The sequence below is a fragment of the Meriones unguiculatus genome, chromosome 4 (assembly GCF_030254825.1).
Source record: "Meriones unguiculatus strain TT.TT164.6M chromosome 4, Bangor_MerUng_6.1, whole genome shotgun sequence".
NCBI classification, from domain to species: domain Eukaryota; kingdom Metazoa; phylum Chordata; class Mammalia; order Rodentia; family Muridae; genus Meriones; species Meriones unguiculatus.
This window is the reverse complement of record NC_083352.1, coordinates 5,632,183-5,647,849: the sequence shown is the minus strand read 5'-3', so window position 1 is coordinate 5,647,849 and position 15,667 is coordinate 5,632,183. Positions and strand designations below refer to the sequence as shown.

At 47.4% G+C, this 15,667-nt stretch overlaps 1 protein-coding gene across 2 annotated transcripts in view; it reads right to left on the bottom strand.

Moving 5' to 3' along the window:
- Myo16 (myosin XVI) overlaps window positions 1–15,667 on the bottom strand; it is a 450,668-nt gene that overhangs the window by 93,927 nt on the left and 341,074 nt on the right. For both annotated transcript variants that reach the window (XM_060381367.1, XM_060381366.1), the window contains exon 28: window positions 898–1,000. In XM_060381367.1, the coding sequence (XP_060237350.1) occupies window positions 898–1,000 (103 nt within the window). The remainder of the gene's footprint in view (window positions 1–897; window positions 1,001–15,667) is intronic.

The following is a 15,667-nucleotide window of genomic DNA, read 5'->3' as shown; positions in this document are numbered from 1 at the left end:
CAGTTTCACTGCAAGGGGGTGAGGAACTGAGGGAAGAGAAGGTGAAATGGCGGGTCCATGGACAGCTTCTCCCAGCCCACCAAGCCCGGGGCTAGCAAGGATTTTGTTTCACTCAACATTATTTCCTTACTCTGGGTTTCCTGCTCCTCCTATAGTTTGGATGTTATGTGTCTCCTAAATGTTCACGTGTTGAAGGCTTGGATCCTAGCCTATGGCTGGCGAGAGGCGGTCCTAGAGAGAGGAAGTCAGGTTGGTGGGGGTGTGCCTTTGACGTAGGAGGCACTGGGACCTGGGGGTCTCCCTCTCTTTTCTTCCTCTCCCCTCCTTTGCTCTCCTGTTTTTCCTGGATGTCATGAGATGAGCAGCCATGCTCCCCTCCCCACTTTTTCTCCTCTCCTCCTCCCCTCTCCTCCATCCATGCCACCATCTGAATGTCTCTATTCATGCATGTGCCCTGTGCTGTGATGTTTAGTTGGCCACAAGCCCAAACACAACGGCACCAATGGGCCACAGACCAAGGCTGTGAGCCCAAGAAAACCTTTGCTCTTTATTCTCTGTCTACGTCAGGTGCTTTGTCACAGAGCTGGAAGGTGACTAATATGGCTACGTATTAGATGCTTTACAAAGTGTTAGTGAACAGGTAGGAACCAAACAAATTGAACAAGCTCAGTAACTTTTCTGTGTTGCTGTAAAAGTGGGCTGCCTCTTATGTTGCCTCCATGGTGCTAAAACCCATAAGTCATCCCCAATGACATGCTTCCAACAAACACATGGAAGGCTGTGCCTTGCCAAACATATCAAGGGAATTTGTTTTTGCCAGGAAGGCTGGTGGCTACTGCCATGACTCACGCCTTTAAAACCCCAGCCTTCTATTTTCACAGTCTGTAGGCCACCAACCTGCCAGCCTTGTAATTTACAGCGCTGGAGAATGAGCCGACATCTCTCCTCAGCAGACTGACCCTTCTTCTCGCCCAGAAGAACAGAAGCCAGTGGCTCGAATCTGTCAGGGAACAAGCACAAGAATAAATGACTCCCAAGCAGATGATAAGATTCAACAGGGCTGACTGATCACCCATTTCTCTGGCTCTTTGCCTTTATTTGGAAATCCCTAAATGTCTCATCTACTAGGTACATACCAACCAACTGTGAATATCCCTTATCTTCTACAGAGGAAATTATCCTTAAAATGAGTCAGCTATATTTTTTTCAATTTATATGTAGCACTGTCACACAATGACACAAACCATTTATTCACAGAAAATTGGAGAGAATAAAAATTAATCTATTAGTTGCCATTTAAATATTTGGCTTGGCCTTGTAAAAAGAAAGCACCTTTTAAGAAATCCAAGCATCTTTAAATTGCTGCTTTAGGATAAATTGCAGTGAGGAAATATTAAAACAGTGACAATTCTCATTTCAAGGGAGATAGAACAGCTTCCTGCCCATCAAACATCCCCTTAAATTCTCAAGGGGATGTTTTAGAGAGCATCACCAAGTGTGTTTGAATCCTATTCGCTCCCTGAGACTTACAGCAATGGAATGGATCCCTACAGCTTTTCCAAACACTTCAAAATTATATTGGTCATTAGCTTTATCTAAATATTTTATACTTATGTTATCTAATTGGACACATAGGCAACACGGTACTGAAGGAGGGCGGGATGGATGGGGGAGGAACAGAAGAAATGCCCAGAGATCTATACACTTGTATCTTATTGCACTCAGCCTTCACAATTCTCATGCTGAATAGCTCTGCAAGCTCATGCAAGTTCAACGCACATATTTCCAATTAATTTATGTACAATACCTCAGTGTTTCACCCAAAACATGCTGCAGAAAAATTAACATCTTCTACAATAAGCTTTTCATTCTCTTAAGCCACCCATTTTTAGCATAGCAAGACCAAGCTGACCCCTCCACGTTCTATGTGTGGCCTGGGATGTTTGGGAAGAGTGGTTTGCCTGTGTAAGCCACCTCGTGAATGACGCTGGTAAGAAGCTGGCTGAGCTGGAGTGCAGCCAGGGCCACCGGACTGCAAGGCCCATCATCCCCACCCTGACATGGTTATGATGCAGCTGAGACCCAGAAGCCTGACCCAGACACATCCAGAGTATAAAAGTGACAGCACGAGGCACAGAGGCTCAGCAGTGACTGTCATAGCCTGAGCCTGTGGGAGCAGGGTCCTAGCTCTGCTGGCCTCTGGTGACAGAGCCCCTCTAACAGCAAATGAGCACTTGTGCCCTCAGGAGAGTTCAGGTGGAAACAGAGCTACACAAGGACATGGGCCAACTCAAACTGCCTTCTTACTCCTGCGGACATGTCTCATTCCATTTTGGAACTTGGTTTATTGTGACCAAGAATGCAATTGGTATCATTCGAGTGTCTGAATTTAGTATTAACAAGTCTGAATGAGCAACTTTGCACTTGCTCTCCTTCTCATTTTAGATGGTTCTTCAGACACCCAAAAGTGAATAATTCTGACATTTCAGCAGAAAAGACAAGAGCGTCATCTGAGACAGGGTGGTGAGGGCTATTCTGCGTTTTAAAAAGTTGTGCCTTTTGTGCTTTGAGTGTCACATATAATAGTGTCTCTTGGATGGAAGACATGATCACACGTTTTCATTGAGTGGGACATGTCTTCCTGAGGCAGACAGCATGCTTACAGCTGCCACTGGTCCAGCACAAAGGAGCCTCAGACAGGGCTAGTGTTCATACCCATGCTCTGTAGTTCCCAGGCAGGTGTTCTCTATCTTCTGAAGACCCTGGGTGCAAGCTTTTACCCTGGGTGTTCTCTATTGGAAGTCAGCTGACTATAAACAAGAGACAACTCCCTGGCCAGCCTGCTCTCTGCATCTCCCTGGCTTGGAACAGGTGGACTATTGTGACTTCATCCTAAATCTAGAATTGTGATCCCAAGACCCATCCAGGCTCATTTGCTCTATGCCCCATTATAGACTGAGGGACAAGCGGCCCAGAGCCCTGGGTGGCCGTCTCCAGCTCTTCCTCAGTAACACGGAAGAAGCTAGAGTGGCTGTAAGAAGCGAGGCAACAAGCAAAGATCCTGGGACACAGCAGGAAAGAATATTGTGGTCTGCAGGTGACCAGTAGGACTTGGTTTTGACAGAGCCTATGAGCAAGGCACAAGCAAAAGGAGCCACCACAAGGCACTCTGGAAGTATCAGCAGGACTGGGATGGAGGAGGGTTTGAGCAAAGGTAAAGAAAGCCAAGAAACTGGCACATGACCTGAGTGGAGGTGGGGTTACGGGGAGTCCAGCCAGTCTGCAAACTTCAGGAAAGCAGTGCGGAGACTGGGCAACCGAAAGCAGAGGGGCGTTTAGGTGAGTGTGGCCAGAGGCACAGGCAGTTGTGTAAGAAGGTCCTTCACCTCTCTGTGGCCAGATGGTTATCTATGGCTGGTTCCTCCACTGCCAGGCCCTTCTGAAGATGGGGCAGGGAGGAAATGGCCATTTTGGAAACCGAGTCACTTCTGTTGCAGTGCTCCATACTCAGTACCCCTTGAGTCTCACACCTGAGCATGTGTTGGGGCTCCATGCACACCTCCTTTCTTGGACATTCTTTCTCTTCTACCCTTGACATCCTTTCTGTCTGGATGTCCACTTCCCACATATAAGAAGAGTAGGTTTCAAGGCTCCAGAGAATACCTCTCACATGAGTACCACTGATGCTGAGCCATCTTCCAGTCCAGAAACCTCTCATACACATCTCTCTCCAGCTCTCAGCACCATAAGTGTGACTGAGTAAAACCAACAGAAACCCAATGTCATTCAGAATCCCAAGTGAAAAAGCCACACCATGCTGGGTCACTTTGAGGTCTCTGTGTTTTAAGAATGACAGGTTTAGGGTCAGATGGAAGTGGAGGAGGACCTCCCCCATCAGTGGACTGGAGGAGGGATATAGAAGAAGAAGAGGGAGGGAGGGTGGGATTGGGAGGGGCCACAGTTGGGATACAAAATGAATAAACTGTAATTAATAAAAAGTAAATGAATTAAAAAAAATGGCAGGTTGAAGTCACAGACACAGACAAGCCTGTAACATGTGAGGTCCTGAGAAGGACCCCCAGAGGTGAGGGTGCAAGAAAGCACTTCTCTCTTTCAGGTCAACGGTTCTTTCATTTTTAAAGGACAGCGCTGGCATCCTCTTACATAGACCTGGAGCTTTGTTTTTTAATTCAGATTAACATAGAGGTTTTAAAATAATAACTTTCCAAGGAAATGAGGAGGTAGCAGAATTGTTTTATTTTTAGGAAAATACAAGCTAAGTAAATTAAGCTATCTTTTCTAACCCCAACAGTTCCTGTGAATTTGTTTCTGTTTGTTGAATATTAACTTTTCCTTTTACTCTCAAAGAAAGTTCTGTTGTAAAAGTAAAAGTTCTACCTTTTTGTTTTTTTGGCTCCTGAAACCCCTTAAAAATTTAATTATCTCAATAAATATTTATTGAGCATTTATTATGAGCAAGCTATCCTGCCAGGAAACATCTAGATCAGCAGTGCTGTGGAGTGGTGATCTGCTTTCTCTGCCTGTGCTCAACTGTAAAGCCTGGCTTTACAGTTATGTTTCAGGAAAGAAGTGTTTTTCTTGTTTCAGGAGCTTATAAAATGCATCATTTTATGGTCATTGTAAACCTGGAACTAATGTCTGGGGAACACCCATTCCTGTCTCACCCATGTCCGGCAAGGAGAAGCACAGGAAAAGAAGGAAGACTGTGTTTGGAACCTTCTGGAAGGCTGGCAGTCAGGCACCGGAGGGAAGGAGTTGTGACAAGTGGCTGGTTAGCTGTCTGTCAACTCGATTCAGTGTCACCTGGGAAGAGAGAGCCTGATTCTTTGTAGGCAAGTGTGTGAATCATCTTTTAAATTAGTGATGGACGTAGGAGGGCTCGGCCCACTGTAGGTGGGGCCACTCCTGAGCAGGTGGTCCAGCAGTGTTTGAAGCAGTGACTTTCCGTGGCCTCTGCATCAGTGCCTGCTTCATGGGTCACACCCTGACTTCCTTTGATGGTGGACCATAAGCTATAAGCTGAAAAAGCCTCCCCCCCCCAAGCTGCTTTTGGTCATGGCATTCATTTATCGCTGCAACAGAACATAACTGATGCTGCAGGGGAGAGGAATACAGCAAGGGCGAGTCTGGCCCTAGATTTGTAACGCTAGACACAGCAGCCCTTAGAAGATGTCACCCTGAAGAGCAAGCTATGGCCTTGGCTGATGGGGAAGGCAGAGTTCTACAGGCCCTGATACAAATTAAACACAAAAGCCTGTGGGCAGCACAGGGGTGAAGGTTTGGGGTATTTTGTTTTGCAAAGGCAAAGGAAATTACCAAAGCTCTTACACACCCGACATGCCTGGCGCCCCACCCCCATGCCTACATCCTGCTCATGTTTGTGTATCTGCATTTTACAAGTGCTAGAACCCATTCCCGTGAGGCTTTCCCCAGGGTCACAGCATGGCCACCTTACACACAGTAGGTGCTGTAACATGGCCATCTGGCCTGGTTTACAAAGGCTGCATTTGGCTCTCTCCCAGCTTGCCTGGACGCTGGCTTTGCTCCCGGGTCCTGCTCGCAGTGAGTACTGCACAGGTGTGGAGGGTGATTTTCCAGCTCCTTTCCAGTAGTCACAGGGCCCAGCACAGCTGCCTAGCAACGGACTCGCCACGCACCATGAAAGCATCGAAGAGAAGGGTAGAGGGGGCACAAGTGGGCTTGAATATTGCCATGTGGAAAGCGGGGGGCAACCGAGACGTGGGGCTGGCATCCGTTATTTTCGGGCTTGAAAACAAAGACCAAGGTGTAGGGGTGTCTCTTACGCGTGTATGTGTATGAGGGCCCTGTCATGCCCTCTCCTTCCCGTTCCTACCCTGCCAACCACACTCTAGCCTGGGCAGCGGCTCTGACCACTGCACCCTGCCACCTGCACCGGGGCTTTCTGCGTCCGGATGAATCGGCTCTCTTTGTGCCCCCTCCCTTCACTCTGTGGCCTCGTTCTGTTGTCAGTGACAGAAGTTCCGTGTCTTCTCACATTCCAAGGCTTCTGGAACGAAGCCTTCTCGTGCCTACAGGAAGGTCAGCAGAGATAAAATGCCCACTGCCTGTCAGAATCCTGAAGCGCTCACACTTTCAGTTTACGTTCGCCTGGACTGAGGTCCACCTGAGCCCGACGCAGTCTCATGCCAGAGGGTGCTAGGCTCCATGGAGGAAGAGAGAGAGATCTGAGTCAGGAAGGTGGCGACCCTCCTCCTGCCACCTTACAAGCAAGTGGCACGTGCATTGTTTCTTCCCCTGAACTTCACGGCCCAGGAGTGTCTGGCAGAGGCCATGGAGCATGTGAACAGGCTCCCAGATGCAGTCCCTCCCTGCTGGTGGTCTGGAGTAAGATGCTGTTGGGGAAGTGGCAAGGAGCAAGCAAGGAAGAGTGAGCTGATGGGCTCACAACCAGTGTGGTGAGGTCTGGGAGACCCACAGGCAGGCGCTTCTCCACCTTCATCCTGTGGGTCCCTGGAGCTGAAGAGGAGCGGGAATGAAAGGATTAGGGGAGACAGGAAGAGACTGACAGAGTGACTGTAGAGTCCAGGAACCCTCTCAGGTATCTGTGAGTCGTCTTGGGCTGTCATGTGGGTCTCCACAGTCCAAGGATGCACTTACATGGGCGGCATCACACCAAGAGCCAGGGCAAGGCAGAGCCACCCACTGAATCCAGCTGTGGGTCCTAAGTATGAGCAGATCCTGCCTAGTGTGGAGCTGGGAGGAGGGCCAAGCTCACAGCTTCCAGCTTCGTGCTCAGAAGAATAGAGACAGATATAAGAATAATGTATGTGAGGAACATCAGTGAGACAGAGAAGGGCACACTCCGTGTTCTTCCCTCACATCCCAAGTGAGAGATCAAAGCCACTTACTGTCCTCACCCCCCTGTGGCAGGGACTGCTCTTATCACCACAGTGTCAACCTGGTCACATGTTAGGCAGTTGTTAAATGAAGCACAACATCTGTGATGAGGTTTGGCATCACTCTCACCTGTTGGCAGAAGCCCAGAAGAGCTGGAAGGCGTCTGCTGAGCTCCAGAGGACGGGGCCAGAGTGTTCCTGCCACTCCCTGCAGCGTGTGCTGCCAGGCTCCCTTGCACAGGTGCCTTTACTCAGATGCTCACCACCGTACACAGGGCAGGTGAGCCTGATGCACAACAGTGGCCTCAAGCTGCACACCTCCACCCACACAAGCTGCACACCTCCACCCCACACAAGCTGCACACCTCCACCCCACACAAGCTGCACACCTCCACCCACACAAGCTGCACACCAACACCCCACACAAGCTGCACACCAACACACCACACAAGCTGCACACCACTACACCACACAAGCTGCACACCTCCACCCACACAAGCTGCACACCTCCACCCACACAAGCTGCACACCTCCATACCCACACAAGCTGCACACCTCCACCCACACAAGCTGCACACCTCCACCCCACACAAGCTGCACACCAACACACCACACAAGTTATACACTCCCACACCCCCACACAAGCTGCACACCTCCACATCCATCCTGGCCATTATTATTCCCACTGAATCACGCTCCAACCTCCACGGCAGGACAAGATGCTGGAGCCCAGCCTCAGCTCTGTCCTGTGTACTGATGGACTTTGTGGAACCACACTCAGAGCCCCTCGTGGAACAGTAAAGAACAACGCTGTTACGTTTCAGATCCCAGGATAAGAAATGTCTGTCTACACACAGAGAACAACTTAGTCTCTTCATCTGCCATCAGTCTCCATGACAACGGTCACAAGCTCTGAGCTGAAGCTGGTGTCGCCCCTTTTTCTTGGTTGTGTGATACAACACCATTCGATTCAGTCCAGAAATGAACGAAGGACTGACTAGTTGCCTCAGAGAGAAAAGGCACTTAAGGCCAAGCTGAAAGACTGGAATTCAGTGCCCTGGACCCACGTAGAGGAAGGGGAGAGCCAACTACCACACATCCTCTGACTTTCACGTGTATACGCACACCACACACACACACACACACACACACACACACACACACAAACACACACAGTAAATGAATGAATACAGTAAAATAATGAGATGTTCACTGATAAGAGAAACCAAAGAAGAAAGGAAGGAGGAAGAGAGGAAGGCATGGAGAGAGGAAAATGGCACAAGATGAGGTTTGTCACTGAGTTCACATCTGCAGTAGCCTTGCAGAGTGCAAGGTTTGTTTCATCCAGGTTTGTCCCTGCCCCTGAGGTAGCCATGGGGCACTTATCCTCCACTCCCTCCCCTACTGGCCTTCTAGCACGGGGGTGTCTAAGCATGCCTCTCATAGAGAGCTTGTGTGCTGGAGCTGGAGTAATGGTCTTCCCAGAACTCGGTCTGCTGCCTCACAGCCAGCCCTGCTTCCCAGAGGCCGCTGAGCACAGCCAGTTCTGTGTACTCAATCTGACAGCTTTGTTTCTCCATCTTCTGTGCATTCTGTGATTTGCTGGCTGAGCCATAGCTAATGTGTATCAGGTACAGGAACAGCCTGTCTAGTTGAGCTGAAAGGAACAGATGTTCTCTTGTTTAAGCCTAAATGAGAGCCCTCTTGAAGCTATGCAGTTTAGATGCAATTACCCCATTCCTAAAGCAATTTGCTCCTTAATCTAATATTCACCAGGCCACTCTGACCTGCTTCTGAGCAGGAACAGGAAGCTCAGACAGGTACACTGACTTATCAGGATATTTGTTATGCTACTGTTTTCTCTCTCTGCAGATGAGACAGAGAATGCTCTTAAAAATGGCTGAAAAGTTTTGTGGTAACAGGCACAAATTACAAACTGCAAAAATTACATACTTTCTCAGCTATTAAAAACAGAGAAATCATGAAATGTGCAGGCAAATAGATGGTGCTAGAAAAGATCATCCTGAGTGAGGTAACCCAGAAGCAGAAAGACACGTATGGTATATACTCACTTATGAGCAGATGTAAGTCATATAAATAGGATAACCATACTAAAATCTACAAACCTAAAGAAACTAAACAACAAGGAGGACCCTAGGGAGGATGCTTAAATCTCATTCAGAATGGCAAACAGGGTAGACACCCAGAAGCAATGGAAGAGAGAGAACAGGATGCATACCTACTCTAGAGGGTCCTCTGAAAGGCTCCACCCAGCAGGAGATTGATCAAAACAGATGCTGAAACTCACAGCCAAACTTTGTGTAGAGCTCAGGGAGTCATGGAAGAAGTAGGGGTAGAAGGAGCTGGAGGATACAGGAGCCCAACAAAGCTAAAAATTCTGAGCCCAGGGGGGACTTCAGAGACCGATGCACCAACCAAGGGCCATGCATGGAGAGGACCTAGACCTCCTGCTCAGATGCAGTCTATGGGCAGCTCAGTCTCAATGTTCTATCCCTAGCAAGGGGATAAGAGATAGTCTCTGATATGAACTCAGTTACCTGCTCTTTGATCACTTCCCCCTGGTAGGGTGGCCTTACTAGGCCACAGAGAAAGAGGATCCAGACAGTCCTGATGAGACTTGATAGTCTAGGATCAGATAGTAGGGGAAGAGGACTCTTGATATTCAGTGGACTAGGGAAGAGACATGGGAGGAGATGAGGGAGGGGCTATAATCAGGATACAAAGTGAATAGATTGTAAAAAAAAATAATAAAAATGTAAAAAAATTACATACTTTAAAGAAGTGTATGAATGGTACCCTCACATTCTGTTGGGAAACTATTAAGGAGTTTAAGATGACAGTTGTTACAAAGCAAGCTGTCATGGAGGTTGGATGTCCCTGTTTCCAGTGTGGACTTGGACTTCCATGCTGCCTGCCAGGGCTGGATCAAGACTGAGGCTTTGCCCAGTGAACTGAGCTATGCTCGCTGTGGAAAGTACTGATTTCAGAAAAGCGTGTAGCAAATTCTTACAAAGCAGAAATCAACATTCACCCTGTGAGGGAAACTGAACACTGATATCTTAAAAGACAATTTTCATGTTAAGACAGCATCATAACACAGTGTTAATGTGAGAGCGAGAAAGGGAAGTCTAACTTCTCTGGAACCATTCAGATACCAATTTACTACTTCTGCTTCATGTAGCAGTAGTGCGAGATCTTCAGCCATGTTAAGAACTCAAATCCAGGGAGCTTATGCTTTGTGAGAAAGTAGTGCATCAAAATCACAGCATCACTTGGTTATTTAATCTTATGGCTTGTACATACTGGGCAGACACAAAGGTCTGAAGGACAAAGGATGGGTGATGCTTTAAATGCCTTGGGAATGTAGCTGTGTCACTATTCACAGACAGGCACAGACACCTGCTGGGAAGGGTTTTGTGTACATGTGTGTTTGTGAGTGTGCGGCCACATGTACACAGATGGTGTACATTTGAAGGAAGACCCCAAGGGCCTCAGCTTTTGTACATTGATCCAGTGTCTCTCACTGGCCCGAAGTCTGTGATAGGCTAAGTGGCCATCAACCCCCTGAGATCCTGCTGTCCCACCCTCTCCAAGGCCTGGATCACTAATACATATCATACCCAGCATTTTAAAATATGGGCTTGGGGGAGAGAACTCTGCTCCTCATGCTTGAAGGGCAAATACTTTAAACTGGCTAAGCCATCTCCCCAGCCCTGAAATGCAAGTCTTAATAATAATAATAATAATAATAATAATAATAATAATACCAGAAATAAAATAAACATGATTAAAATCGACACTGACTAGGACCCTGAAGGAATTAACACATAAAAGGTCTCTGGATGCTCATTAACATATCACACCTCTTTGTCAAGCCTAAAAGCCTAGCCCTGTTGCTTCTGTTTCTATATTTCTCTGAATAATTGCTCCTCAAAACTAATACTTCCTGGCATTACAAACTACCGTGAACAAGAGCTTTTCTACCCAGGAGCCCTTTCAGCTGAAAGCTGGGGCTCCAGGGTGCTCTGGGAGTTAACCGTTCCTGTGGAGGTGTGAGTTTGATTGCTTTGACTAGGTCTTTTCACAGCTCTTTCACAAAGAACTTGAGCTGCTGCGGAAAACCAAGGAAGGTCAGGTAAGCCCTGCCCACAGCAAAGCGAGTGACACCCTCCCTGGGCAGGGCCAGTAAATTCTGTCACCAGCAAATAAGAACCTTTTAAGTTCAATTTTCATTTGAGCCGGCCTAAACATCTTACGTGTTTTCTCCACAAAAATGTTAAGATGCATTTCTAACCCATTTCTATGCTGGTCATGGTTCTAACCAGTTGAAATCACACCTCAGCAAAACAGCCTGGGAGGGAGAGACTGAGTGGTGGTCAGACAGCGGTCAGGTCCTCCTGTTGTAACACCCCCACCTCAACCGCTGCCTGCAAGCTTCTCTGTTCCGTGCACACAACCCTTCATCAAGACACCCAACTCTACAGAACCCAGAGCCTTTCTCAAGCCATGACAGTGACAGCATTGCAGGGGTTCCCGCCACACCGTTCTGCTCCCGTGACACTTGAAGTTCCTGTCGCTGGCGTCTTCTCCCGGATTACCCTCCCATTCTCAATTTCCCCTTCTTCTCTACCTCTTAAAGCCTTTTCCCTTATAGATACCATCCCATACTTTCTCCTCCTCATATTGGATAAGTTTCTTGACATTGTGACAAAATATTGGGTGCAAACGACATAGAGGTCAAAGGATACTTTTGAAGCCTGGCTTCCAAGGTTCAGTTCATGGTTGCTTGGCCCCATAGGCTTGGGCAGAATGTCATGGCAGCAGAACTGTGTGGAGGAGAAGGTTCTCCACACAATGGCTGACAGGAAACAAGGAGAAGGGATCCAGGAGGAGATCAGGGCAAGATAAATTCCACAAAGACATTCCCAATTGTTCCAACTCCTGGCATTTCCAGATCCCAAATCCTCTCATTTGCTGGGGACTAAGCATTCAACACACAAGCCTTTAGGAGGGTAGTCCAAATCCCTACCAGGCCAGTGTGCTTCAGCTCTGCCTATTTCATTCTTGTTCCATCTTTCCTCAGTACGTCAGTCACAGTCAGGACTCACCTAGTCACTCAAGATTAAAAAAGCCCCGTGTAGACTCATGATTTAACTCATGCATGGGAAACATGATGATCATTTCCCATCCTCTCCACTGGTACTCTGGAAGCCCACGGCAGGACAAGCTACATCCCCTCAGGGCTCCTCAAAATCATCAAGTCCCACATCCCCGTTTTCCCATCCATCCTGGCATTGGACTTCACTCTACCACAACTGCCTTCTATCTTCTTCCCGGAAATTCATTAGCCTCTGAAGCCTTCATCACCAGCGTGGTTCATTGCTGCCTCTTCCTTATTGGCATTAGTATTGGTCATATTTAAGAATAGCATTCACACTAATTAATAATACATACAGCAATGATGGCACTTCCAAACTTTCAGGTCTTAAGAGAGCTCCGGAGTGAGACTTAGGGGGAGAAATAAAAGACCTCTAAAGGGAACTGAAGGAGAGGAATCTCAATAGTGTTACAGTTTGTTGGGCTTTATTTATGATTGCTCCTACCCTGGATGATAAATGCTTCGGCTTCTCAATTGTGTTGTGAAAGTTTATCTGCAGTGTCATGCATGCTAGTGTCCTGGCTAGTTTTGCTGACAACCTGACATGTTAGAGTAATTTGGGAAGAGAGAGCCTCAAATTGAGAAAATGCTCCTACCAGACTGGCCTGTGGCCAAGCAAGCCTGTGATGCATTTTTTTGATTGATGTTGGAGGGCCCAGCTCACTGTGCATGGTCCTGAGGTGTAAAGAAAGCAGGCCAGGGGGACCAACCCCAGGGGACCAAACCAGGAAGGAGTACAGTCCCTACCTCAGATTCCTGCCTGGAGTTCTCGGCCTGACTTCCTTCAGTGATGGACTGGGATGTGGAAGGGTAAGCTGAAATAAACCCTTTCCTCCTCAGGTTGCTTCTGGTCATGGTGTCGTCTCATGCAGTAGAAGCCCAAAGTAAACCACTAGACAAATAAATCATTTGTGAGGATGACTAAGACATATCTATTTCAGTGTTCTCTGTTTGAAATGCATGAATCATTGCTAGGATGCAATTTTATACAATTTCCACAACCACTGACATCAAATGCCAATGTTGTATGACAGAGGTCAGGGCATTGTGTTTTAATGTTAGTTTTGTGAGCATTAGTGTAAACCGGTAAGAACTGGGGAACTGTGGCAGGCAACTTTCACTGTGAGGACTGCAGAGTTATGCATAAGAGCTATTAGGGGCAGCCACTGCTTCCTCTGAGCTGTTGCCATGGTTTAGGAGGTGGTCCTACAGCACCGCACATGCAGGCAGCACCAAGGGGACTGCAGGACTCTTCAAAGCATGTCGGGAGAGGAGCTCTGGGAAAAACGGAGGGAGGAGTTGGAGGGAGACCTGTTGAAACAAATAATGTTTCTTATAAAAGCACAGCTTCCTACTCTATTTACTTATAAATTCTGGAATTCCTTAAGACATTTTAACATCTCGGGGGTTCCTAGGCTGAAACAGTGGCATGCCATCAGTAATGGAACGGAAATTTCCCTGTTGTTAAATTCTTTTGTGAGCAAAGTAGGTGGCACATTTTTGAGCCAACGTATTCTGCTAAGGAGGTGTTTGGAGGGGCTCAGAACATTCGGAGTTCTGTTCAGAGGCCTGCACAGAAGGACACAATTTTGACCACTTGCTGACTGAAGCCCTCAACCCAGATTTCTCCAGGAATAGGCTATGATCCCCAGCTTCCTAGACAATGTCTAGTCTGCTTAATTTTCACCTAATTAAAACCTGTGCACACTGAAACAAACCTAGTGCTCGCCCCCAATTCCTATCCAAAGCTCCTGCGTAGCATTGTCACCGTATACAACACCAGCTGCTCTATGCTAATTTTCACACAGAGACATGAATCTGCTTAGAAAAGGCTAGAGCATGTAATCTGAGTGATCAGAGCAGAGTATCCGCCATCCACATTCACAAAAATTACCTTAATGCAAATGTTCAAACCAAAGCTCCAGTGTAGGGAGGACTTCCATGAGATCAGTGTAGGGAGGACTTCCGTGGGATCAGGTTACAGATGTTCAGAGGATAACCCAGGATCAATGAGTAGAAAACATGTCCATCCAACAGGAAACAGACAGCACAGGGATGGGTCAGCAGCCAACAGGATTAACCTCTGTCTGTATTAACATCTCATGGTTGTGACCAAATATCCAGCAATTTTCAACTTGAGGAAATGAAGGCTCATTCTGGCCCATAGTTTGGAGGCAAGCTATCTACCATGGTGGGAGGGTGTGGCAGGAGCCTACAGTGGCCGCATTGCATCCACACAGAAAAGAGAAAGAAAAAGATGGTGGTGCTGATCTGGCTCACTCTTTTTCCCATTTTGTCTATTACAGAAGCCCAGCTCCCAGGAGGAGCTACCTACATTCATGGAGTCCATATGCTCAGTTAAACTTATGTAGAAACACCCTTAAAGACACCACCCAGATGTGTCCCTCCTGGATTAGACAAAACCCAGCCAAGTTCAGTCTCTATCCCATACAGTATCCAACTAACCACCAGAGGCCAAGCAGTGTCCCTCAAGACAGCGAACACTACTCCCTGAAGCCAGTGATCTAGAGACAGGAGCAAAGAAGTTTAGCCCTAAGGATGTCCCAGCTTATATCATGGAAGAGTTTCTAGCCTTCTCTATACAGAGGCAAAGCCAACTGGATCCAAACAGTATCTTCAAGGTGGAGAGACTGAAGTGAGAGGTGAAGATCTAAGCAGCTTAGCAGTTTTCAAGACATAGGGTCAGAGGAGAGATAGAGAGATGACAGGTAGATAGATAGATAAATAGATACATACATACATATATATATATATATATATATATACACATACATACATACTTACATAGACAGACAAAAAGACAGAGAGATGATAAAAAGATAGATAGTTACATAGATACACAGATAGAAAGATAGGCAAATACAAAGAGAAAGAGAGCCACAGACTGTCACCTCATGCTCTGAGCAACACTAACCAGGACGTGCATAGAAACGAGCTTCCCAGGTCCCAGGAATGACTAAAGGAAACAGCCACCAGACAAAACCAAGGAGGATATGGAGATGTCCTCATCAACCGGGCAACATAATTCCAGAGAGCCCGAGTTCTGGGTAGAGTAGTTACTGGTTTTGTATCAGAAGAATGAAACAGTACTCCCTCCATGTGCCAATGCCATGGTGTGAGAGCCCACAGTCTCAGGTGACAACGCTGGTGATATCCTGGGCACCCACAAGCTCACGTGTGAGGACTCTGGTCTTCAATGCCGCTACTATTTTGGAAGGTTGTGTGACCTTTAAGGGTGTGAGAGCTAACTGGAGGAGGTGGGATGATGGGATGTGTGTCCGAGGGCTTGCAGCCTGTTCCGATTTCCAGACCCCAGAGTCTTTACTTCTGGTTCCAGTAAGAATCGAGGCGGTGGGAATCTCAGCAGATGCCAGCCTTGCTGAGGGCCCACCACCCCACATTTCCCATCATGCCGGATGGCTGTGTAACTACAGGCCCAAACAAGTCCTTTCTGCCTTCAGCTGCTTCTTGTGACAGAAAAGTCAACTAATGTAAAGTTAAGGGGGGGGGGAGCCTCTCTAAGACCCTAGTTAGGTGTATTGATGACTAAGCTCTACAAGACCTGGAG